This window comes from Hoplias malabaricus, chromosome 15, assembly GCF_029633855.1.
Source record: "Hoplias malabaricus isolate fHopMal1 chromosome 15, fHopMal1.hap1, whole genome shotgun sequence".
Lineage (NCBI taxonomy): Eukaryota > Metazoa > Chordata > Actinopteri > Characiformes > Erythrinidae > Hoplias > Hoplias malabaricus.
Window position 1 is genome coordinate 8,283,096 of NC_089814.1, and position 27,453 is coordinate 8,310,548.

At 45.2% G+C, this 27,453-nt stretch overlaps 2 protein-coding genes across 2 annotated transcripts in view; one reads left to right on the forward strand and one right to left on the reverse strand.

The window, feature by feature from the left end:
* Positions 1-973: 973 nt before the first annotated feature.
* Positions 974-4,647, forward strand: LOC136668443 (sphingosine 1-phosphate receptor 3). Its single transcript, XM_066645965.1, has 2 exons — positions 974-1,159; positions 1,704-4,647. Exon 2 carries the CDS (start codon positions 1,913-1,915, stop codon positions 2,993-2,995), a length of 1,083 nt encoding a protein of 360 aa, XP_066502062.1. The 5' UTR covers positions 974-1,159; positions 1,704-1,912; the 3' UTR covers positions 2,996-4,647.
* Positions 4,648-9,163: 4,516 nt separating this feature from the next.
* The window catches only part of shc3 (SHC (Src homology 2 domain containing) transforming protein 3), a 34,958-nt gene continuing 16,668 nt past the window's right edge, over positions 9,164-27,453 (reverse strand). Inside the window, exons 4-12 of the mRNA XM_066645888.1 lie at positions 24,777-24,896; positions 23,115-23,168; positions 22,902-22,953; positions 21,378-21,507; positions 19,422-19,569; positions 17,139-17,193; positions 14,688-14,882; positions 14,165-14,472; positions 9,164-12,423 (exon numbers count right to left, since the gene is read on the reverse strand). Coding sequence (XP_066501985.1) covers positions 12,295-12,423; positions 14,165-14,472; positions 14,688-14,882; positions 17,139-17,193; positions 19,422-19,569; positions 21,378-21,507; positions 22,902-22,953; positions 23,115-23,168; positions 24,777-24,896 — 1,191 coding nt within the window. The 3' untranslated portion in view covers positions 9,164-12,294. The remainder of the gene's footprint in view (positions 12,424-14,164; positions 14,473-14,687; positions 14,883-17,138; positions 17,194-19,421; positions 19,570-21,377; positions 21,508-22,901; positions 22,954-23,114; positions 23,169-24,776; positions 24,897-27,453) is intronic.

Consider the following 27,453-nt stretch of genomic DNA (forward strand, 5'->3'; position numbering starts at 1 on the left):
CCTGTGAGGAGTGTGGTGTGTTCTCCCTGTGTCTGCGTGGGTTTCCTCCGGGTGACTGTCTGTGAGGAGTGTGGTGTGTTCTCCCTGTGTCTGCGTGGGTTTCCTCCGGGTGACTGCCTGTGAGGAGTGTGGTGTGTTCTCCCTGTGTCTGCGTGGGTTTCCTCCGGGTGACTGTCTGTGAGGAGTGTGGTGTGTTCTCCCTGTGTCTGCGTGGGTTTCCTCCGGGTGACTGTCTGTGAGGAGTGTGGTGTGTTCTCCCTGTGTCTGCGTGGGTTTCCTCCGGGTGACTGTCTGTGAGGAGTGTGGTGTGTTCTCCCTGTGTCTGCGTGGGTTTCCTCCGGGTGACTGCCTGTGAGGAGTGTGGTGTGTTCTCCCTGTGTTTGCGTAGGTTTCCTCCGGGTGACTCCTTCAGTTTCCTCCCACGGTCCAAAAACACACGTTGGTAGATGGATGAACCTGTAGGTGACCCTGAACAGGATAAGCTCTTACAGATAATGAATGAATGAATGACTTGGGGCATTAATGTGACTGGTTAAATTTACTCAACCTTCAGGGTAAAAGGGGGTGGATGGGGGTGGTAGAGAGTTGTCTCCTCCCTAAACATCCAGGGCATCTAAACTCCAGAAGCTCCCCTATTGGCTGCGATGACTGCCCAATGCTTAGTGTGTGTGTGGGTGCTCCCCCACAAATGGGTTAAAAGCAAAGGCACAACTATGTTGTTCTACAGTGAAATAAAAAATAAAACTTTAATATATTCAATGCGTTAAAAAAAAGATGTGTTCAACGGTTTCACCCTGAGAACGAACAGAACACGTCATCAGACCAAAGATGTCCAATTGTTCCAATCTCTATATTTGTTTATCTGAGTTTGAAGGAGTAGCCAATCATAGCGCAGGGGGCGGGGTTTGACGGAAACCGGGAGGGGAAAGAGACGGTGCTGTGGCGTTGCTTGAAGGCTGTAGGAGAGGTGGGACAGTGCTTTCCCACAAACCAAGACACAGACACTTCTCTGGACATGTGGACACTATTCTGCAGGTTTTTTACACGCGCCCTGGAGACGCTTTGCGTTTACTTGGATTTAGCAGCTCTCATTCCCTGTGAGGAAAGCTAAAAGACTTGGAGTTTCTGTAAAATCAGAGGAGCTGGGGCTGTTTTGGTGGTAAGAATACTTTTAATCCAATAATGTATATCTTAATGTTGTAAGTGTAAAATATAAATATGAATTGATTACAAGCAAAGACATACATTCTGCAATACTTTATAATTATGCTTGCTCTTAATGTAGCTTTTATATCTCTATAAACTTTATAAAATGGGGGTATCACTTTTAAAATTTGAATTACAATGTTTAATACACGACCAATGCCTGGGGCTTAACCTCCAAAGGCTCTAACTGGACATAAAGGACCAGCTCCTTGGCCAGGAATTCACCTCAGTCTTGGACCCCATCAGTCCATCAATGGAAAATCACCATCCACAGTCTTATGTGCTCCAAGACTAGGCTCAATCCCTGTCCAAGGAGCCACCTCCTTCTGTAATTTCGACGCAGAGCACCTTTATCATGCCCCGTCTAGGGAGTAAGTGTCCATTTGAGACATGTAAAACATTGTGACTAGTCAGAGCTGTGTTTGATGTGGCTGTTAAGATCTTCTTCTCAGTGCTGAAGAGCAAGTTTAGGAAGATGCTGTCCTTTGTTTCATCAGATGACGACGATCTACCGAGCTCTCCGTCTCAGCACCCTGCTCCCTGAAGCCTCGGTGACCATGGAGAGATGAAGTAGGCGATCTCCAAATCCTATAAAGTACCCAAAGCAGAGGGCACTCGCCTGTGTGTCCAGGCTCAGACGTTTCTCAGGTGTTTCTAAGCCCATTTCTGGATTCCTGCTGCCCCCTGCTGGAGTAAGCTTGCAGCCATGATAAACACACTCATATACAAACACTACAACTACACAGGAAAGCTGCACAAGAGGATGGAGAAATCTGAGGACCCCTTGGATCCACAGAAGGTGGTGTTCCTGGTGATATGTGGCTTCATATTGCTGGAGAACTTGATCGTTCTGGTAGCCATCTGGAAGAACCACAAGTTCCACAACCGCATGTACTTTTTCATCGGGAACCTGGCCCTGTGCGACCTGCTGGCCGGCGTCGCTTACACAGCCAACCTGCTGATGTCGGGATATCGGACTCTCCACCTGTCGCCGGTGGAGTGGTTCGTCCGAGAGGGAAGTATGTTCGTAGCGTTGGGGGCTTCCATCTTCAGCCTCCTGGCCATCGCCATCGAGAGGCATCTCACCATGATTAAGATGAGGCCTTACGATGCCAGTAAAAACTACAGGGTGTTTCTGCTCATAGGCACCTGCTGGTTGATCGCCATAGCTTTGGGGGCACTGCCAATTCTGGGCTGGAATTGCCTGGAGAACCTGCCGGACTGCTCCACCGTCCTTCCCCTCTACAGCAAGAAATACGTAGCCTTTTGTATCAGCATCTTCATGGCTCTGCTGCTGGCCATCTCTGTGCTCTACACTCGCATCTTCGTCCTGGTGAAGTCAAGCGGCCGCAAGGTGACCAAGCACAGCAACTCGGAGCGCTCCATGGCCCTGCTGAGGACTGTCAGCATCGTGGTGGGGATCTTTATCGCCTGCTGGACTCCCCTCTTCGTCCTGCTGCTCGTCGATGTGGCCTGTGGGCCCAGGTACTGCAGCGTCCTGCTCAAAGCCGAGTGGTTCATCGCCGTGGCCATGCTCAACTCCGGCATGAACCCCGTCATCTACACGTTGGCCAGCAGGGAGATGCGGCGAGCCTTTTTTGGGCTGTTGTGCGGCTGTTTGGTGAAGTGCGGCACCGGGGACGGCAAACCCAGCGGGGACGCCAGCAGGAGCAAGATGAGCTCCAGCCAGAGTCAGAAACCAGCGGAGGAGCAAGAGGACAGCCCTGGAATTGTCGTCACACACGCGTCAAAGAAGGTGCCGGAAAACAGCCACGGAGGAGAGTGTTGAGAAGGTGGCGTTTGACAACTCGCGGGATCGAGGGATTCATCGTTACCAGGTGGAGAAGATGGAGGGTTTACTCTTCTTTTAGCTTGTGAAAACATGGACACGTATTTCGTCTGCAATCATAAAACTCTCAGGACTGGATTCCTGGCCAGTGCAGGACTGTGCCAAAGTCAAAGGTCACCCTCTAATTACATCACTTCCAAAAGACGATTAAGCACAAGGTGTTCAGTTTTATTCCACTATTTATTAAGGCATGCTTTAAATTGTTTTAGTGCATCCATATTTTGTCAGCTTCAAATCTTTGAGATTAAAGCAACATTAGGTGGAATTTTTACATTAAAATTACAGCTTCAAATTAACTGTGATGATTAACTGGACTATAATATGGAGAACAGAGCCTCTGTCTTTGTTAATTTGGGTGCAGCACTACAGAAACTGCACTATGAAATGTTTGGAGACCTACCCGACCCACCCTTTGATTACGAGAGTGCTGTAAAAGTCAGTTACACTCTTCAACTGTAGGGGAAGCCCAGGAGAAAAAAATCTAATCTTACATAGTGTTGCTTTAAAGCTTCATGTGCTGTTATTACTAATGGGGAACAGTTTTAATGCGATCTCATTATGAGAGAACACTTATGAGAGAGGAACTCTAATCACCAAAGTTCCTCCTTAAAAAATGGTAGTTTGAACTTTTGTTTGAATTGAATTCAAATTAAATAAATGCAGGTTGTACTTGTAGATCTCAGAGTCTTACTGTAACTCTCCTGCTCTTCATGGAAAAACATGCTAATGCTAGTCTAGGAATCAATAAGCTTCATCAGCCTTCTTCAACGCTTTCCCAGCGAGGCCGAGGAGCCAGAATAACTCTGGGAGGAAGGGCTCCTGATGTGGAATGAAGCTTCCAAGCAGGAGTTTCTCTTCAAGACTCTGGAAAACTGCTCTTGGACGTGTTATAATTTTCCTGCCCATAAGTAGTTACCACCACAAAGAGCTGGCAACAGATTCGAGAAGGGTGGAGGGAGGGAAGGCATGGGGTGGGGAGCTGCTTCCATTTCCCGGCTCCTACTCTCCATTTCGTCTCCATTTTAGCAAATGACACAGTAGCACAAACCGACTGGACACACTTCACAAACCGAACCCACGCCAGAACTCGCTGCTGCAGCTAAGAATGAAGCTAAGACCCAAACATGACTATATTTATGTTCCTCAAAAGTCAGTTACACTGAGAGAACGTACATTGCGCAAATTTCCTTTTGGACTCATTTTGGACCTTAGAGACTCCACGTAGTCCACCCTCAGTTCCCAGTAAGTTTTAAAGTTAGAGGTTCGCTATTTCAGAAGCTAGCTGCTATTTAAGCTAACAGTAAGTGTACTGATGTGTCCACGTGTGTGTTCACTCTCAGTGGGGTTTGTTGATGTTACTATTGCCACGTTTGCATGGTCTATGTATAAGACGTCGTTTTTAAACCCATTTATTTGATTATTTGGTTCACATTTGACCTGTACAGTGCTTCTAACTGATCTACAATAAATGAGGACCGGCCTGCGATGCACTCGGACTGATCATCAGAATATATGGGTCTTTAAAAGCTGTAAGTCTGGTGTAAAGCCTTCCACAGCAGTAGAGGCTGTTATTACTGCAGAAGTGGGGTACACTCGTCATCAGTATCCTTCATTTCCTGAGAAATGTAGGATGAAGTGTCCACAAACATGTGGCCACTGTTTAAATTGTTTTCACCTGGAGTTATACATCTGGCGCCCTCTGCTGGACACAAACAAGCAAAACGGAACAGTTCTGTCTGCTAACTCTCTCAAAATGAAGGTCCTTCAAGAGTTCTTTATTAAAGGAGATGGTTCTGTGTAGAACCCTGAACACTTGAAGAACATTTGCATGATTAAATGGTTCTTTGCATCATGGAGGAGTTCTTCAGATTGATGGAGATGGTTCTATAAGGCGCCAAAAACATTTCTTTTATGGTTACAATGTCAAGCTTTATTGACAGAAGTTGTCCAATTTTTGCTGCAGTAACGGCCTTTGTTTTTTATGGGAGGCATTTACTCACTCACTCACACACACACACAGTCACTCACTCACTCACCCAGTCACTCACACACACACACAGTCACTCACCCAGTCACTCACACACACACCCAGTCACTCACACACTCACCCAGTCACTCACACACAAACACACAGTCACTCACACACTCACCCAGTCACTCACACACACAGTCACTCACACACACACACACACTCACCCAGTCACTCACACACACAGTCACTCACACACTCACCCAGTCACTCACACACACACACAGTCACTCACCCAGTCACTCTCACACACAGTCACTCACACACTCACCCAGTCACTCACTCACACACACACCCAGTCACTCACACACTCACCCAGTCACTCACACACAAACACACAGTCACTCACTCACTCACCCAGTCACTCACACACACACACAGTCACTCACTCACACACACACACAGTCACTCACTCACTCACCAAGTCACTCACACACACACACAGTCACTCACTCACTCACCCAGTCACTCTCACACACAGTCACTCACACACTCACCCAGTCACTCACTCACACACACACCCAGTCACTCACACACTCACCCAGTCACTCACACACACACACAGTCACTCACTCACTCACCCAGTCACTCACACACACACACAGTCACTCACCCAGTCACTCTCACACACAGTCACTCACACACTCACCCAGTCACTCACTCACACACACACCCAGTCACTCACACACTCACCCAGTCACTCACACACAAACACACAGTCACTCACACACTCACCCAGTCACTCACACACACAGTCACTCACACACTCACCCAGTCACTCACACATGAAGACAGTTTCATTTACCTAGTCACACACACTCACACATTCATTGATGATAACACACTCATCCAGTCACTCGTACCTGTGTCCATTTTCTCACACACTCACCTGTGGACAGTTTCACATTCACCCAACAGTTTCAGTCACTCCACTTATCAACATGTGAGTTTGAACTGTGGTAGGCCACCGGAGTGCCTGGAGGAAACCCACACAGACACAGGGAGAACACAGCACATTCCTCACAGACCCTGTGGTCTGTGTGGACCCCAAAGCAGCGAGTGGGACAGACCTGACTTTCTGAGGTCATTAAGATCACAGGACACTTCCTGGAGAACAGTCGAGGTGTTTCAAGGATGTCCGGCTAAATCTGCCACTGTGTTCACAACCGTCCCCATCCTCGAAGAACCGGCTCGGCCGGATCTGCTGCTGTTGCATCGTCCAGATTAACGCTGCTCATTGGTGGAGGTTGAGGTGACGGCCCATGTCCCAAAAATTGTGAAGCACTTTGGGGGTTTAGAAAATAAAGAAGCCCTGAAGGTCAAGCTGAATAAAAAGGTTATACACATCAAAAAAAGAGTTGAACAAATAATTTCTAGCATCATTTAAGGAACATAATAATAATAATTAGCTGGATTTTTTAGGGCGTCACAGTGGAGCAGAAGGTAGTGTCGCAGTCACACAGCTGTCTGTGAGAAGTTTGGTGTGTTCTCCCTGTGTCTGCGTGGGTTTCCTCCGGGTGACTGTCTGTGAGGAGTGTGGTGTGTTCTCCCTGTGTCCGCGTGGGTTTCCTCCGGGTGCTCCGGTTTCCTCCCACAGTCCAAAAACACACGTTGCAGGTGGATTGGCAACTCGAAATTGTCCGTAGGTGTGAGTGTGTGAGTGAATGTGTCTGTGTTGCCCTGTGAAGGACTGGCGCCCCCTCCAGGGTGTATTCCCGCCTTGCGCCCAATGATTCCAGGTAGGCTCTGGACCCCCAGCGACCCTAAATTGGATAAGCGGTTACAGATAATGGATGGATGGATGGACTGTGAGACGTGTGGTGTGTTCTCCCTGTGTCTGCGTGGGTTTCCTCCGTGTGACTGAGGAGTGTGGTGTGTTCTCCCTGTGTCTGCATGGGTGTCCTCCGGGTGACTGTCTGTGAGAAGTTTGGTGTGTTCTCCCTGTGTCTGTGTGGGTATCCTCCGGGTGACTGTCTGTGAGGAGTGTGGTGTGTTCTCCCTGTGTCTGCATGGGTGTCCTCCGGGTGACTGTCTGTGAGAAGTTTGGTGTGTTCTCCCTGTGTCTGCGTGGGTATCCTCCGGGTGACTGTCTGTGAGGAGTGTGGTGTGTTCTCCCTGTGTCTGCGTGGGTTTCCTCCGTGTGACTGTGAGGAGTGTGGTGTGTTCTCCCTGTGTCTGCATGGGTGTCCTCCGGGTGACTGTCTGTGAGAAGTTTGGTGTGTTCTCCCTGTGTCTGCGTGGGTATCCTCCGGGTGACTGTCTGTGAGGAGTGTGGTGTGTTCTCCCTGTGTCTGCGTGGGTTTCCTCCGTGTGACTGTGAGGAGTGTGGTGTGTTCTCTCTGTGTCTGCGTGGGTTTCCTCTGGGTGCTCCGGTTTCCTCCCACAGTCCAAAAACAACACGTTGGTAGGTGGATTGGCGACTCAAAAGTGTCCGTAGGTGTGAGTGAGTGTGTCGCCCTGTGAAGGACTGGTGCCCCCTCCACGGTGTAGTCCCACCTTGCGCCCAATGATTCCAGGTAACCCACCCCGTTACAGACAATGAATGAATGAATGAATGATCTTTTTTTATTCAGCTTGACCTTCAGGGTTTCCGTAAGAAAAAAACTGCACAAATGGAACATTCAAATTTAAACTTGCATAAAATATAGTTGAATCACTCTTAAAACACTATAAACAAGCTCTAAGATGTACCTTTCTCTTCCTAATCCTAAGCTGTAAACATATGGTATTCATGTTTTCGTGATGTCATTTAAATAAAAAACTAATGTTCATCTTACATTAGTTTTAAGGTTTGTGCCTGTCATAGTTATGTTTGATCAGGCTCAGGTTGCCGTTGTAAATAAGAAGCTGTTCTTAATAACTTTATTGGTTAACAAAAAGATAATAATAAAAAAAGATTAACTGCAATTGCATCATAATAGCATTTTTTTGGTTTTACAATTACACACCGTAGTCCATCTGTTGCTCTGCATACTTTGTTACCCCCCTTCCCCGTTCCTCAGCGCTCAGGACCCCCCCCAGAGCAGGTGTGATGTGGTGGTGGATCATTCTCAGCGCTGCAGTGACACTGACGTGGTGGTGGTGGTGTGTTAGTGTGTGTTGTGCTGGTGTAGAGTGGATCAGACACAGCAGTGCTGCTGGAGTTTTTAAACCCCGTGTCCACTCTCTGTCCACTCTGTGAGACACTCCTCCCTCGTTGGTCCACCTTGTAGATGTAAAGTCAGAGACAGTAGCTCATCTCTCGCTGCACAGTGTGTGTCGCTCGTCCTCTAGTCCTTCATCAGTGACACAGGACGCTGTCGGCTGGATGTTTTTGGTCGGTGGACTGTTCGCAGTCTAGACACTGAGGGGTTTAAAAACTCCAGCAGCACTGCTGTGTCTGATCCACTCTACACCAGCACAACACACATTAACTCGCTGAAGAACAGATCAGTCTATGCATGTGAAATATGTGAAAAATGATGCTGTTTAGTTTAAATCATGGGCGGCACGGTGGAGCAGCAGGCAGTGTTGCAGTCACATGGCTCCAGGGACCTGGAGGTTGTGGGTTCGAGTTCCGCTCCGGGTGACTGTCTGTGAGGAGTGTGGTGTGTTCTCCCTGTGTCTGCTTGGGTTTCCTCCGGGTGACTGTCTGTGAGGAGTGTGCTGTGTTCTCCCTGTGTCTGCGTGGGTTTCCTCCGGGTGCTCCGGTTTCCTCCCACAGTCCAAAAACACACGTTGGTAGGTGGATTGGTGACTCAAAATTGTCCGTAGGTGTGAGTGTGTGTGTGTTGCTCTGTGAAAGACTGGCGCCCCCTCCAGTGTGTGTTCCTGCCTTGCGCCCAATGGTTCCAGGTAGGCTCTGGTGAGGGGATCGGCTGCTGTTGCATCATCCAGATTAAGGCTGCTCATTGGTGGAGGTTGAGGTGACGGCCCATGTCCCAAAAATTGTGAAGCACTTTGGGGGTCTAGAAAATACAGGAGCCCTGAAGGTCAAGCTGAATAAAAAAGTTTAATGTAGTTCCACATTATTAATTTTTTCTACCGGTTATAAACAAAAAAAAAAACAGCTGAAAAAACATTTCTAGCATCATTTAAGGAACATAATAATAATATTTTTTTTAAATTCAGCTTGAACTTCAGGGCTTCCGTACGCTCTGGACCCGCCGCGACCCTGAACTGGATAAGTGGGTACAGATAATGAAAAATCATAGTGATTAGCTCAAAGAAGTGTGACAGTTGTGCCAGGCGTCCTGAAGTGATAAAGAGTGTTTCAGTCTGTGGACAGACGTCAGATACATGCCTCAGTTTGAAAGAAACAGTAAAAGCAGCGTCCTTTGGAAATGGAAATTTTAAAAGAGGGTGGGTTTTTGGTGTGGAACCAAAGTAAAACCCGTAGGACGCGGACCCTTTGAAATCTCACCGGACTAAGACGCTATCGAGAGAAGCACACACATTCACCATTTTATTGCCAACAGTCATACAGAACAATGATAACCCATACAAACCAAAGATTAACTCTGTAAACATTGGTTTGGACTTTCTCGTGCGTTTGAGTTCTTCCACCCTTCTCGGTCCTGCTGGGGTTCGAATGTCGTTCTATGGACTACGGTGGCTGTGAGGCAAAGGAAACTTAAAAACGGGAGTCATACGTTTATCTCAGGCAGCAATATCTCACCAAACTCAGCTCCACGGAAGGCACTAGCCTCGTCCATGAAGAGATTTTGGCTATTGCACTTTACAGAGGAAAAAAAAAAAGACCATTAGTACAAATAAAAGGCACATTTTCATCAACAGATACCTGGCAAAACTAGTCTCTTTTGTGGCCACTGACTCATGCTTTGGGGCTTCTGGGAAAGGACTGTAATCGAAAGCAACATCTTATTAAACAGTTAAAACTAACAATAAAAATAGGCAAGTTTTATTTTATCCCACACATGCAGTTATAGTACAGTCAAAATATACTTTAAATTTCTCCTAAGTTCATTACGTCCTCAAAACCACTGAACTACAGCAGATTTAAAAGGAGCCGACGTCGCCAACTCTCTATACAGAGGACTTCCTAAAAAAAAAACTAAAATAGCTGTCACTACATTCAGTTCATTTATAAATACATAGCGCTAGGATTATGTCCTATTACGTGGGAATATATCACATATGCAGTAAAATATACACATCTTTCTGATTTCAAGTTATTACATAAAATTCTGCTCCGATTTGGCATCCAAAATATTCCTGGCCCGTTTGCGAGGTGGGGTTCAGTGGGTCTGTGTTCTAAACTCCGGAGACAAAGCTCTTGCGGATGTTTTTGTGGGAGGACTAAAGAAAACTGCAGCACTAAAGGCGTACGGAGGTCAGCGATGAGGCCGACGTGAAAGCGGATCGTTCCGTCGTTTAAACCGTACTCTGTACAGCCGAACCGCTCATTCGTAACGTCAACCTCACGTTCTCTCACGTCTTGGCTACTGGCATTCTGCGTGTTTTATGTGAAAAATATATCCGTACATCAATATCAAGTGTCCAGTGAGTGATTCAGAAATGACTCGGTAGGGAACGCAAAAACCAAAATGTGGAGAACTCTACATTTTCAGCTCGTTTGAAAATAACCATCGCACCTATGCAAGTACTGGATTGTTTTTTTTAGTATTAGTCCCAGTGCCTCGTAATACACACCTGATAGATACGAATCATTATCACACAAACTCAAAAGCCTTTTCCATGGTTACCGAGGTTGCTGATTCTTTATATTTGCGCTCTCATACCACGGGATCCTCCAGAAGTCATTGCATAAGAAAATGATTCGTTTCGTACAACACTGTGAACCGTAAGCAACATCCTCAAAGCGCCGCCTTAAGAAAAGTCAGGAGTAGCAGGTGCACTTTCGTGACACGTGATTTACTTTGGAAAGACTCGTCAAGTAGCGGTGTTCCGTTTCCTTCAAAAGTGAGGATGCGCACTGTGAAAAAAAAATAATAAACATGAGCTTTTCTAATCCCTCATTGGCACTGTGCATAAAAACATAGCTGCGAGCATCCTCTGGCGTACGGACAGATCTAAGCACCAGATTCACTAAAGACATTAGCAAGCGCCCAGTTTCCTTTCTGATTTTCTAAAACAGCTAACGGTTTAAACACGTACTAATCGCCTTAGTAAATCTGGGCTCGAGTGTTGCTTGTGCTATCCACTTACAGTTGTTTCATTTTAAATGATAGTAATCATAATATCCATGTGGTTTTTGTTTTTTTTGTTTGTTTTGTTATTTTTTTTTTTTAAGCCCACAATCAATCAAGCCATGAAACCATAAATGATAGAAACATCCATGGTATAAAATAAGCCCTGAACATAGTAACTACACACCTTTTACAAGTTTAAAGGAACCAAATTCAATAAATATTCGGAAAAGCATAAATATCTTACATTGTGAGCATACACAAGCACCTCTCATAAGGCCTTGAGGGCTACCGACGATGACCACAAGAACAAGTAAGGTTTCAAATCATGCGAGTGCGGTGCCACAGATTCAACATCATAGAAAAGTGTCAGTACTTTAAAGCAGTGTGTGTGTGTGTGTGTGTGAAAGAGAGAGAAAGCGAGAGAGAGAGAGAGACTACTGTTAAAGCAAACACATTGATATCCACTGATATCCTCCGTAAACGCAGACCCGTCAGTGGTGTGATAGACGCCTCCTGCTGCGGTTAAAGAACGATTCTTAAAATAGTTCAATACAAACAACTTTTTTTTCGTCTCAAATATTAGCTTCTCGTCTAACTCTTACCAACGAACGTGTAAATCCGGTTGTGCTTGATAGACAAAACTAAAACTTTTTTTTAGCTTATTCTAAAATACTTTTTAAACTCATCCCTCCTGGAGGTTGTTTTATTTCCTTGTCGTCTAAACTACGTTTGCCTTTTTTTTAAAGATTTAAAACACCAAATCAACATGTATGTCCAAATGCACCTATGTCTTCTCAAAAAATATAGAATTTCAGTCATCACAGCAAAATAATTAACAGTTCTATAAATCAGGTGTCATCTTTACATCCGCAATCTTTTCTCGCAGAGTCCGAAGGGATCACAGCTCACTGCTGCGGAACTGACCACGTCCTCATACCTTCCGCCGCTGACTTACAATCCTCATCCACCACACTCTCTTTATTCATCTTCAAGTATCGGGTATTCGGGGCGGTGCAGGGCTCGAACCCTTTGCCCCTCGTGCAGGGTTCCGGAGGCTGTCACTGTTTTCTCTCCACGGGCTGCTTCAAGCACAGTTCGCTTCCTGCCGAGACGATGGGCAGGTTGTTGTCGCGGTGGTGGCCGATCAGGTGGCTGATGCTCTCAAATATGTGGTCTTTAGTTCGTACCTTTTGAGGACAGATGTAAGAGAAACGAGGGTGAGTCACAACGTTCCCCACGGACAGACGCGACATTAATGCAGTTCATTAAAAGTGATGGGCTACTCAACGTATTCCGGGTCCTCTTACGGTTTAGTGTACTAAGCAACTTCTGAATCACGGGGCGGAGGACTCCCGCGAGAAATGGGTAACGCTTAACGCTTACAGCTCACAGGTGGATGGTTGCCTAGCTACAAGCCGTATAAGAGTTAGCGTAATTACCCCAACTTCCGGCCACTTTAATTACAATATTGGAAATCTTAGCTAACTGTAAATAAATAGAAGTATTTTACTCACTCAAATCAACATTTTTCAGGAGTCAAATATGTGTAGATTAATGTCCAAGACCTGTTTGTCTTTGACAGTAAATATGTTTTTATATAAAGACGTTTTTGTTTAAGTAGGTGCTAATGCTGCTAAGATTATTAGCGACCCCTAACTTCGGCCACCTCCCCTGCTTGTGACAGTCAAACGAGACCGTTACTACCACATTCAGTGGTTTTGAGAGGTTCACAATGAAATTACGTTTGTCCTGTGTTGGTATCCGTACTCTACATGTAAGGATTAAAATGGCGGTAGATTTTCCCCTCAGAGAAAAGGAAGCTAACCGCTAAGCTAACTTTTACACTGAGGGAAATAGGGAGACACTTAAATATTGTTTAGATGTGTGATTTCTTGTGAGACTGATGTTTAAATGCCCTACTAAGGCTTGATCTTATGTTCTATTGTTTTACCCAATTCGATTAGCAAAGAGAGAGAGCGGAATTGCACCATATACGGCAATATATACAGCCGGAAATAGGGGACAGTCGGAAATAGGAGGAATACTTTTAATACTGGACTGAATTTACACAGTACAGTGAGCTGAAACAGACCTGAGGACACAAGTTGGAGCAGTAAGTGTTTGTTGCCCTTTTTTCATGTGTTGCGGTGCTAGTTAGTGTTAGTTTTGTTGACGGAAGTGTTATAATCTCTTTTTGAGCCAGGGTTTGCAGCTGCTAACTTTAGCCGGATTAGCTCACTTTTTCCTGTTAGACATTGATTCTGGTAATAAGTGCTTTTCTTCGGTTGCTGTGTGGATTAAATGTCTAGACTTAAACTTTGTGTCGATGGAACCCAAGCTTTGTTAAGTACAGTGCTATAATAAGGTTTTGAGAGGTACTGATGAACGAGGGCAAGTGCTAGCGCCTGCTTTAGCCGGAAAACCCGAAACTATCTTTTAGGGGCTCCCTTATCAGTGTCTGAAAATAAAAGCAGAAAATATTTGAAGGGGACATGTACTACTTAAGAATATGTCTTAATGAAACCTCTGTTCTACTTTGGTCAAAAACCACGAGGATCAAACCCCACAGTAGCGTTCTCCCTCACAGCAGTTTTTAGCTGTTTTCACTCGGTTTTCTTTCTTCTCCGTTCTCGTTTTCTTCGTTTTTACTCAGTGCTCTTACTTCTCTGCGCATGTTGTGTATATTTTGTTGCGTTTAACCTCGTCTTTGCGCTCTCACATAAACATGAGTCCAGCGCTGTGATTGGACAGACTCAGATGAGAGGGCGGGGCAATTCTAAAGTCTCTGAACTTGACGCCAGAAACGAAGCAGAATCGGAACGATTCGTCTTATCCCATGTTTGCTAGTTTAGGCAGCACACGGTAAACTGACTGGGTGGTCTTTTGACAGTATTGTTTACTTTTGCGTGTACACACTCACTCACTCACCGTGCCCTCTGGGTCCACCAACAGCAGGTGTTTTGCAAGTCCGTTGTGCATCCCCGTCAGCACATAGGAGCCCGGGTTAGTGGTGCTTTTTCGCACCAGAAAGTCTCCATCGTTCAGGAGTAGCTTCTCGGCCTGGCGCCGGCTCATCTCTCCGTGATACCAGGCCTGGCCCTCCAGCTCCTCCAGGGCCCTGAGAGCCGCAGAGCGCACCAGCAGGGGACTAGAGTTATCCACCGAAGCTGCTTTATGAAGACTCGAGGAAGGGGCTGCAGACGGAGACTGAGTCAGGATCGCATCTTCAAACGGCTCTGGAGAACAACACGGGAAAAATAAGACTGACTGTCCTTATCTGAACGTCTGAGAGATGGAAGGATTTATAGACTGACAGAGGGGGTAATATACGGACTGACAGTCAGAAAGGTAGACAGACTCCTAGATGTGCAGATAAATAAATAGATAAACAGACAGACATTTATCTAACAAATGGAGTTTGGAAAGGCCTATAAAAGTTATTCCATCTCACTCATGTCAAAGAGGTCTTTCCTGGGGCTGTCTTTGGCTGAAGCCCCTGCGCTTGGCTCTGAGGCTGTGTCTGCTTCCCCTTGCAGCGCCGCCAGAACCTGCGAGTCGATCTGCTGCGTGTTCACGTATGTGGGAACTTCTCCTACTTTACTGCTCTGACCTTTGGCCTCAGGCAGGCTGTATATGTCACAGGACCCTAGACAAACACAATGAGTTAAAAAAGTGGGAAATGGCACCCTGTCATCCATCTGCATCCATGGAGGACTGGTTCCAGGACACCCTCCGGATATCAAAAGCCACAGACGCTAAAGTGTCTTATAAAAATAGAGTAGTATTTGTGTAGTATCTCTGCATATTCAGCTGTACACTTTGCATCACCTCAGGTTCACTTACAGTTCCTAATCATGGGAAATTATGTAAATAGTTTTCATACTGTAGTCATCATACTGATGGACACCTCTGTCCATCATTCAAAGTCTAACTTTCATACTGTTTCAGTAAAAGTAAAAGTCTCACCAGTAAAAGTCGAATGAATGTAAGGCTAAAACTTGTTGTACAAAAAATCACGATTGAATTGTCAGAATAAAACAAATCAAAAACAGGGCCTCTTTAAAAATAAAGTGAGCTTTAATCAGTTACTTTCAATTTGTATTTGTTCAGTTTGGTTTCCTACAAACATTCATTCATTCAATCATTATCTGTAACCCTTATCCAGTTCAGGGTCGCGGTGGGTCCAGAGCCTACCTGGAATCATTGGGCGCAAGGCGGGAACACACCCTGGAGGGGGCGCCAGTCCTTCACAGGGCAACTCACACACTCACACATTCACTCACACCTACGGACACTTTTGAGTCGCCAATCCACCTACCAACGTGTGTTTTTGTATTGTGGGAGGAAACCGGAGCACCTGGAGGAAACCCACGCAGACACAGGGAGAACACACCACACTCCTCACAGACAGTCACCCGGAGGAAACCCACGCAGACACAGGGAGAACACACCACACTCCTCACAGACAGTCACCCGGAGGAAACCCACGCAGACACAGGGAGAACACACCACACTCCTCACAGACAGTCACCCGGAGGAAACCAACGCAGACACAGGGAGAACACACCACACTCCTCACAGACAGTCACCCAGAGGAAACCCACGCAGACACAGGGAGAACACACCACACTCCTCACAGACAGTCACCCGGAGGAAACCCACGCAGACACAGGGAGAACACACCACACTCCTCACAGACAGTCACCCGGAGGAAACCCACGCAGACACAGGGAGAACACACCACACTCCTCACAGACAGTCACCCGGAGGAAACCCACGCAGACACAGGGCGAACACATCACACTCCTCACAGACAGTCAGCCGGAGGAAACCCACGCAGACACAGGGAGAACACACCACACTCCTCACAGACAGTCACCCGGAGCGGGAATCGAACCCACAACCTCCAGTGACTGCTACACTACCTGCTGCGCCACCGTGCCGCCTGATGCATCATCAGAACACAAAAAAAGAATCAGCGTTTCGGTGATCTGCTGCAAGCCTGTAGCGGTATCAGAAAAGGGCCTTCAAAACCATCCCACAATTATATATCATCACCCACTCTTAACACAATGTAACTGTGCCCCCATTTAAGGTGGAACTGGAAATTTCGAGACATTGGTAAACTATTAAGTATTTTTCTGCTTGTTCTGAAGTAAAGGGACATAATGCACTGAAACTACCTTAAAATAAGATAATACACTGATGATCATAGTTTATTAAAGAGAAAATACTAAGGACACCACCATTTTGCCTTTGTTTGACAAAGTGTACCCCTGAAAAACCTCAATTTACCCCGCCCCCACCCCGGCCTACCCCCTTTTCCCAACACGTATTGAGACAAAAAAAGGGATTCACTGTGACTCATCTCAAAGTTACTGGATAGTGCTTCATCATTCCAGACATTGGCAGTGTGACATTATGGTGAACTTAAAGGGGGACATTCTAACCCCTGTTAAAAAGGGAACACAGATCTGGTTTGCTCATGTACGCTGCAGTGCTGTGACTGGAGGTTCTTGGGGAGGGTACAACTCGAATGCACCTGCACTTTAGGAAGAGCACAAAATCAGAACAGCTATTTATGGAGTCCAAAAAACTGAGTGGCCTTGTTTCACAGTGTGTGGGTTGGTGGGCTCTAGATCTCCAAGTTCACGTACATTTGTTCTTATTATTTCACCTTAAATACAGGTCAAAATCTGTGTCCATTACGGGTGCACCTTAAAGTAGCTGAATCCACTATTAGGGGTCTACAAGCTGTTGTATGTATAATGTATCAACACACACACACACACATAGTATAACAGTTTCAGTTGCTCACTTTAAAGCACCTCTGTGAATAATCTAACGTCTAATCCCAACCCAACCTGCAAAATGAAGGAAAGAGAGGAGGAATATCTCTCACCTTGTTGAATGAGTATAGGCCTGCCCTGGTAGTATGTCTGGTCTACTCCGACCCCCTGCGATAAAAGAGAAACAGCAGAGAGAGCATATGAGTCATCCCCAGTAATAAAGCAGCCACTCCGCATCGCTGCAACTGCAGGCTGCAATACTAATGCACTGCAAATAAGACCTTACGTAACACTGGAGTCATCACACATAGGATGAATGCGAGCTGAGAGTGCACAGCCAGGATCAGATCGTTTCCCTTTAAATGCCGTAATGAATGCAATAATGCAATGTTAATGTAAAATAATCCTAGATCAGCATGTATACTCCAATGGGACCCATTTTTACAGCATCCTAAAATCAATTAGCATCCTTCAGTAAGTCTTGATGCGAAGGGGACTGATGTCAGCTGCGATCAAAACGTCAAAACGTAAAAGGCTACCTGTGTTAGAGAACATGGCAAGGGCAGCCATGTTCAATTAAAGAAGGTACACGTTATCCGGTTTTATTTGCTTTCGGTGTTAGCCAAGTTAGCATTTCTGCTTCATTATTAATGTTGACAGAGGTTTGATTGTTCTGGCTCTGTACTTTGCCCATTAGGGTTAAAATATAAACATGAGGGTGAAGCTGTAGACAAGTGTTTGGCAGCTTGTACGTTCCTATTGGGTGAACAGTACAGATATGATACTTTAATACATACAGTCTTTCCACTTTAAAGAGTAGTTCACAGTTGTAAAAGACGTTATAAAAAAGATGGCTTCTTCACCATTCAGTAGCTCTCAAGTCTGTCTGTAAATGAATGAATAAACCAACTTGCTCCGGTATGCTAGGCTTTGTCTCTCTCTGTGTTTCTGTCTGTCTGTCTCTCTCTCTCTGTTTCTCTCTCTCTCTGTGTTTCTGTCTGTCTCTCTCTCTCTGTTTCTCTCTCTCTCTGTTTCTCTCTCTCTCTCTCTGTCTCTCTCCCTCTGTCTCTCTCCCTCTGTCTCTCTCTCTCTCTGTCTCTCTCCCTCTGTCTCTCTCTCTCTCTCTCTCTCCCTCTGTCTCTCTCTCTCTGTCTCTCTCTCTCTCTCCCTCTGTCTCTCTCCCTCTCTGTCTGTCTGTCTCTCTCTCTCTGTCTCTCTCCCTCTGTCTCTCTCTGTCTCTCTCTCTCTCTGTCTCTCTCTCTCTCTCTGTCTCTCTCTCTCACTGCTCATGGCAGAGGCATCTGGAATATTTTAGACAATGGAGAGAACTCCACATGTTAAAAAAGCACAAACTGAAATGTGAACTGCTCTATTCCTGTTCCATAGGGGGATAATATTGACTTATATTCGCTGCGTACAAACAACATTTATTTTTCCCGTCAAACACACAGTTCCACCTTAAAAGATGCACCACTTAGAGCTGCCTTTGCCCACAATCGTAGAAATTCCCTTTAATGTGTCAAAAGAAATTAGACAGTCGGCTGCCGGCTTGTTTCTCAGTCACCCCATGTTGGTTTATGAGTTTCGGCAAAGGAGAGACAACTAAAGGCCTAGACTTTATTGTAGGTGTAGCATTTGCCTCTGGTGAATTATATAGTCTTCTCCTAACGTATGGGAACAGAGCAGGGCCAACACTAGCAACATATAGTTCAAACATTACAGTCAGTCAACCATAGTGAAAGTCAAACAATCTGTTGGTGGATTTCTCTACACACTGGGAAGCTTAGCAAATAACACTCGACAAAGCCTTTAGCCGTAAAGAAAACTGTCGGAACAGATAAAGAGCCCTGTACAGAATACGTAGATGCACAGACGCACCAAACATTACAATCAACGATGTAGTAAACCACTGAGAAGCCTCTCAAAGAAACAAAAGCAAACCTAAAGACTGCTAAAAGTTATGTTGTTGTCTGTAAAAAAACTGAAATTGGAGACAAAACATAATCTCAGCCTGTTGTTGGGAAGTGATTAATTTCATAATAATTCCATATTTTATTCTTTGTTTTAGATCACTGTGAACTCTTTCAGAGTTGTTTGTCTCTTCTCTGCCTGTGTATCATCGGTTTAGAACCTTGATGCAATTAATCAGCTATTTTCGACATAAAGAACATAATCAGTTTGACGATGTGTAAAAAACACCTGCATTTCCTCAGATTAAAGCTTCACTCATTGTACCTTTCATTTAAAATACACTGTTACTAAACTTAGACAAAACAGCACTAACTGCACCGCTGTCAGACTCAAAACTGATATTACATTAAAAACAAAGGGTTGGCGTCTACAGTAATCTGCATACTGGAGTAGCTAAGTTATGGTAATTGATTGACTGAGAAGACCTGGCTGCTCTCTGGTGTCTGATTGGTTAGTCTGGCATCAATAAAGCCACCGGGTGGAGGCATCTTGCCCGGGATGTTGTTGTAATATGGATGATCAGGAGGTTCTTCCCCTTCCTCTGTCCATGAAGGTTCCTCCACACTCAGTACCCTGCAGAGAGTGAGAGAGAGAGAAAGAGACTTGCATTAAAAGTGAATCCAGAGTTAAGTGATCTTGATCCATGTTACTTTTACGCTTTCAACTGGACGAGTGCAAAACCCATACATTCATTCATTCATTCATCCATTGTCTGTAACCCTTATCCAGTTCAGGGTCGCGGTGGGTCCTACCTGGAATCATTGGGCGCAAGGCGGGAACACACTCTGGAGGGGGCGCCAGTCCTTCACAGGGCAACACACACACACACACATTCACTCACACACACACACACCTACGGACACTTTTGAGTTGCCCATCCACCTACCAACGTGTGTTTTAGAACTGTGGGTGGGAACCAGAGCACGTGAGGACCATGGGAGGAAACCCATGCAGATGCAGGGAGAACACACCACACTCCTCACAGACAGTCACCCGGAGGAAACCCACGCAGACACAGGGTGAACACACCACACTCCTCACAGACAGTCACCCGGAGGAAACCCACACAGACACAGAGAGAACACACCACACTCCTCACAGACAGTCACCCGGAGGAAACCCACACAGACACAGGGAGAACACACCACACTCCTCAAAGACAGTCACCCGGAGGAAACCCACGCAGACACAGGGAGAACACACCACACTCCTCACAGACAGTCACCCGGAGGAGACCCACGCTGACACAGAGAGAACACACCACACTCCTCACAGACAGTCACCCGGAGGAAACCCACGCAGACACAGAGAGAACACACCACACTCCTCACAGACAGTCACCCGGAGGAAACCCACGCAGACACAGAGAGAACACACCACACTCCTCACAGACAGTCACCCGGAGGAAACCCACGCTGACACAGAGAGAACACACCACACTCCTCACAGACAGTCACCCGGAGGAGACCCACGCTGACACAGAGAGAACACACCACACTCCTCACAGACAGTCACCCGGAGGAGACCCACGCAGACACAGAGAGAACACACCACACTCCTCACAGACAGTCACCCGGAGGAAACCCACACAGACACAGAGAGAACACACCACACTCCTCACAGACAGTCACCCGGAGGAAACCCACGCAGACACAGAGAGAACACACCACACTCCTCACAGACAGTCACCCGGAGGAAACCCACGCTGACACAGAGAGAACACACCACACTCCTCACAGACAGTCACCCGGAGGAGACCCACGCTGACACAGAGAGAACACACCACACTTCTCACAGACAGTCACCCGGAGCGAGGCTTGAACCCATAACCTCCAGGACCCTGGAGCTGTGTGACTGCGACACTACCTGCTGCACATTATTATTTTATTTTATTTATAAATAAAACATATTGTCTCTTTTGCCTTTTATCACACTGAAGCACTGAGCTGCACTTTATATATGAATGATGATATATGTAATGTGCATAAAGCTTACTATTACTATTATTATTAATATAATTCTTAGGGTTCAACAGTATAACAGTACAACTATACACCACGGTACTTAAAAATGTCAATCCTATCTCAAAATGAGGGCGGATATTATAAATTATTATTCTGTTCTGTTCAGTTCAAGGCAAAATAAGGTAATTCATGTGCATTTGAGAGGCACAGGGAGGGGGCGCTCTGGAAGCACACTGACTGGTGATGTCATGCTCTGAAAATGGGTTGGGGAAAAAACCCTTCACTTGACTTTGTGCTCACAGATATCAGGCTCAACACCACCCCCCAGTAATACCGCATTCTGTGTTTATATGATGTAATGAGTACGAAAAGAGTGGATACCACCCATCCTTAACGAGGATCATTTTCATTATTTACCTGTCATGTATAGCTGAGAGTTTGCTGGAGGGACACTGAAGATACTGCTGGAAGCGCAGGTCAAACGCCTGCCCTATCGTACTGATCACGTCCTGGGCCAAGCCATCCGAACACTCCAGAATGTGGCATGCTGTAAAGCACAAAAGAGCACGCACAGGTTCACACACACACACACACACACACACACACAGGATTAGATATCAGAAGATAGCCCCGGAAAACGGAAGACAATTTGCTGACTCATTCCCCACACTGAACTCATTATCGGATCTTCCTCATAACGTCATCGGAAATGCATTCTCAAGCACAGAAGGCCTTTTTAGCACAAGGCTCCTGCACGTACAGGATGTTGAAGACACGTGAAAAGAAAAACAGACAGAGAGCAGCAGCTAAAATTGATTTTTTTTACAAAGCTAAATACAGCCACACAGGATCAATCAATACCATTTGGTTTCGGAAGCTGAGTTGCAGGCTATAATGGCTATTAAAGAGATCAAAGTGTGGCCAGTGTGATGCAAAATGACCGCCATTTACAAAAGCAGTCAAGATATAGGTACAAGCTGTAGACTTTGGGTTTAGATGACAATATACAGTGTCTGTCTCAGTAAAGTCAGCATGTATGTCCATGAAGTTTCCATGTTTTCTACGTATTGCTCTATGAAAGGCATTACGTGCTGTGTTTACTGTTGGATGCACTGCAGAACCATGGCTGAACAGAAGGCTGTGACTGAATGTATAGGATTTCTTTTGGTCATAGATTCTGGATCATATACAGAACCTTCAATGAAATTTGATTTGATCAAACCCCACAGCGGCATTCTGCCCTGTTCAGAACGGCTGCTTTCAGCACATTATAATGAGCCACTCGCTATTCACCCCGACCCTGAGTGCACAGCAGTGAGGAGCAAGGAGCAGAAGCACTGATTTTTAGTCGTTTTCCCTTGGTTTGCTTTCTTTTCCGTTCTCGTTTTCTCTGTGACACAGTGCTCTTATATCTCAGCGCTCCATGTGTTTATTTTGTTCTGTTTAACCTTGTCTTTGTGCTCTCACATGAACACTTGATGTAAAAAATGTTTTTTCATAATATGCCCCTTTTAAATACTCTTAGGGTGGCACGGTGGCGCAGCAGGTAGTGTCACAGTCACACAGTTCCAGGGACCTGGAGGTTGAGGGTTCGAGTCCCGCTCCAGGTGACTGTCTGTGAAGTGTGTTCTCCCTGTGTCCACGTGGGTTTCCTCTGGGTGCTCCAGTTTCCTCCCAAAGTCCAAAAACACACGTTGGTAGGTGGATTGGCGACTCAAAAGTGTCCACCTACCGACATGTATTTTTGGACTGTGGAAGGAAACCAGAGCACCTGGAGGAAACCCACGTGGACACAGGGAGAACACACTTCACAGACAGTCACCCGGAGCCACACTTGAACCCAGAACCTCCAGATCCTTGGAGCTGTGACAGACATCACTACCTGCGGCGCCACCGTGCCCCCCGGCTTCAAACAGGAAAACAGACGGAGGGGTATCTTACCTCTTCTGTTGACCGGATCTTTCGCTACATAAGCGACGTAATCCGTTGTGTCCTGTAAATGAAGCACAGACGAGACAACTATTTCACCCACCATTACAGTACACACTCTTTCAAAAAGGTGACATGCCTAACTCTGTGCATGAATATCCCACACAATTGTCCCAGAATGTCCAGACCCAGTGGACTTTTATGTATAAAGTCCTAGCTCCTTACCGGATCTCCACCAGAAGCGAAGGATATCGACTGCATATGGTGATTGGCTATTATCTACCAGAGGAGACAGGAAAGAGAGGATTATTGATCTTTAAACCAATAATAATAAAAGGTTGTTGTTTTTTTTTAAATCTATCTATAACACCTTTCATAAACGGAATGCAGCCTAAATGTTTTTAAAATATGATATAATACATACACACACACACACACAGTACTGTGCATGAGTTATAGGCACCAGAGACTGAGAATTAAAAAGCTATTTATCTGAGCAGTAAGTGTTTTATTGCTAAAAAACAAACAAACAAATAAATAATATTCTGTGTGAATGTGTTAGTGTCACGCCCTTGTCCTGTCATGTCTGTTTTCCCTGCCATGTGCTCTCTTGGCACATGTCTCTGTTTGTTATTGTCTATGTCTCCGTCCATGTCCCGCCTTTGTTCCTCCTCCTCGTCAGTGTCATTTGTATCCTGCCCCTTCATTATCTGTCCCAGGTGTCTGTTGTGTATGTTAGGTATTTAAGACCCCATGTCTTACTTCCTGGTTGTTGGTCATTCGTTTCTCAGTCATCGTCTCGTCTCATCTCATCTCGTCTTGTCTCTACTATCATTCACTTTGTTTCCTTCTGTTCGTTTCCTTTGTCTTGTTACTCAGTCTAGTCTGTCTGTCTCCACAGTTCTCCGCCGTTTCACCGTTGTCATTTCCTCCGTTATTGTTTTGCTCCCTCCAGTCTGTCCGTCCTGTCTGTCGCTCGTTCTCTTTCCTCATTCCGTTTTGTTTCGTTTTTGCCCAAGTCTGTGTCTCGTCTGTTCTTCGTTTTGTTTTTGCCTGAGTCTTTGTCTTTGTTTTGTTATGTTTCTATAAATAAAGGGTTTACTGTGTTTTAGTGTGTGTCCGCCTCCGTCAGTCCGCCCCTGATCCTGACAGTTAGTTTACTCCTCGTATTATTTGAGGTTATCATCCAGTACCTAGTTTTAGTGGTTAATAAATACTGATTTTAAATAATGTGTGCTGTTGATTTACAAATTCATACAAATCAAGGAGAATCTGAACAAAACAATGTTCTTCAAACTCACTCTCACCTACTGCTTTATAGAAAAACATTATTATCTTATATTTCTGCACAGTACAATATATATATATATATATAAGCAGGGAAATATAAAACAATAAATAAACATGGATAGATCATGCTGCTTATAATAAGCTAAAATAATATAAGCTATTGTTCATGTGTGTAGGTGTTTGTTGTGTTTATACATCGTGTTGCTAATGCTATGAGTGACCAAAGAGGAAATTCCATATTGTGGATAAAACATTCATATTTATTCTATTTTTTATTTAACAGACTTGTGAAGAGACATAACAGGACAGAAGTAGAAGAATGTGAACTTCATACTCCATCTGCAAGGCACACAAGTCAGGGACAACTGTTAAAAAGACGTTCTAGAAAGTGCTAGAATATTTGTAATAGATTAATAAAACCCATCAATATCATGAGCGCTAATATACTAAGAAATGGCATAGTAATATAAATCGATATGATTTTCCTGGCTGATATGGATACTAAAAAAAATGTTCCCTGGTCCTAAATGCTATTTACACACCCTCAAAATGAACATGTGCCTGAGCGTGTGTTTGTGGGCGCTGATGTGTGTTCACCTGTTTGGAGTCAGGGGTCATCAGGTTTAAGCTGCTGATTGAAATGTTGAGGTTGATGCTCATGCCGGCAAACTGGAGGTTACTCTTCCCCAAAATACTAGAAAGAGCTTTGGAGGGAGGCTGAAGTGTGAGAGGAAGATAAAGGAGGTAAAGGAAGAGTGGCAGAGACAGAGAGAGAGAGAGAGAGAGAGAGAGAGAGAGTGGAAGAAGCAGAAGAGTGAGAGTGAGAGCTGTAATTTAACTCAATCATGAGTTTGGTTTCTTCAACTCTGCACAAATCCACCATCATATTAATGTTTACAATACGCAACTTACAGCATAGTGGGGGTCTATGAAAACCTGTTAATGTACTTTTCCTGTAACAAAGTAATTTACAATGGCACTTTTAAAAGTATTACACTGTAACAAAATATTATATATTCTATAATATTATGTGTACTTGTGTGTACTAATTGGACAAATGACACTGTAATTCTGATGTGAATAGGAACATGAATATTATTACTGTACCTCCAATAAGCCTCTTAAATTATTCATTCATTCATTCATTATCTGTAACCCTTATCCAGTTCAGGGTCGCGGTGGGTCCAGAGCCTACCTGGAATCACTGGGCGCAAGGTGGGAACACACCCTGGAGGGGGCACCAGTCCTTCACAGGGCAACACACACACACTCACTCATACACTCACACCTAAGGACACTTTTGAGTCACCAATCCACCTACCAACTCCACACTCCCCACAGACAGTTACCCGGAGGAAACCCACGCAGACACAGAGAGAACACACCACACTCCTCACAGACAGTCACCCGGAGGAAACCCACGCAGACACAGGGAGAACACACCACACTCCCCACAGACAGTTACCCGGAGGAAACCCACGCAGACACAGAGAGAACACACCACACTCCTCACAGACAGTCACCCGGAGGAAACCCACACAGACACAGGGAGAACACACCACACTCCTCACAGACAGTCACCCGGAGGAAACCCACACAGACACAGGGAGAACACACTACACCCCTCACAGACAGTCACCCGGAGGAAGCCCACGCAGACACAGGGAGAACACACCACACTCCTCACAGACATTCACCCAGAGGTAACCCACGCAGACACAGGGAGAACACACCACACTCCTCACAGACAGGACCTGTCCACTCAGAATGGACCTGTTTCTTCTCCTTGCTCCTTATCTTTCTCAGCTTATTAGGGTGTAGGCTTATAATGGTGACCTTGTGTGGTCTGGGAGCTCTGTGAAATCTTCGGTATTTCCTGTACCATAGGAAACAAGAACCGTATCGTTTTCAGAATTTTGGTACCGAATTAGTACCCAAGTATCAGTCCTTGTGACACCTCTACACATGTTTTCTCTGCTGCAAAGGCTCAACTAACCTGAAAATATATGACACGTTATCTGAAAAACGCCCAGAAAACCCCTCCCCAGGTTTTACAGGGGAATCACAGCTGTATGCATGCACACACACACACACACACCATATATTAATGTGTTTTAAAATTTCCTTCTGACACCTAATTTAAGTTTGTACTAAAATATCTTTCATAAATGCAACTTTAAATAACCATTTCTCAAGCAGATTATAAATGAAAATGAACTATGCCCAAAGTAAAAAAATATATTTTGTAATCATTAAAACAGATGAGAATTAAGCGTCAACAAATAAAGCATATAAGCTTTCAATGACTGATGAAATTCACGGTTACGCAGGAAAGGCACGAGGAGTACTTTACAGATGCAACTCATTACAGGTCTTCGGTGATGAATGTAAGCCTATCTGCTTCATACAGCAGCACATAAACACACACACTCACAGAAGCCAGGCTAGCTGAGCTGATTACTGATCCTCAGCACCAAATGAGTCACAGTTCTAACAGTGTGTATCGTGGGCCGTGTGCACACCCACACACACACACTGTACCACATCTCCTTCTCTTCCTTCACTGTGGCGTTTCCCCTGATTCTATCTTACCCTTCTCAAACCTTCTCATACCTTATCTTCTCTTCCACGCACTGTGTTTTTGATGTTCCTTTCCTTAAACTATTCTACATTATATGCAAAATGCATAATGTACAAATTAATTGATTTGAATGATTCTCTAGGTAATAAAAAAAAGCCAATGCACCCTCTACTGGAAAAACACGTAAATGCATCATCATTCTGCTAATGTTAGTGGACATTCATTCATTTGTTCATTCATTAATTCATTCATCTTATGTGAGTGGGTCTCTTGCCGACCCAGACCGACTGGGTTCAAAGCAGGTACACACCACTCAGAACGCAGTTAGTGCATAGATTCTATATAATCTGCTGATATTCACATATTGGATAAAATGACTCATGGCTTTGCACAATTCATATTTTGCTTTATTATTCAATAATTCATTCATTCATTCATTATCTGTAAGCGCTTATCCAGTACAGGATGGGTCCAGAGCCTACCTCGAATCATTGGGCGCGAGGCGGGAAGACATCCTGGAGGGGGCGCCAGTCCCTCACAGGGCAACACACACACTCACACCTACGGACACTTTTGAGTTGTCAATCCACCTACCAACGTGTGTTTTTGGAGCGTGGGAGGAAACCGGAGCACCCGGAGGAAGCCCACGCAGACACAGAGAGAACACATCACACTCCTCACAGACAGTCACCC

Bases quoted from the DNA above. Each gene is read 5' to 3' on its own strand.
- LOC136668443 (XM_066645965.1), top strand. From the start codon at position 1,913: ATGATAAACACACTCATATACAAACACTACAACTACACAGGAAAGCTG.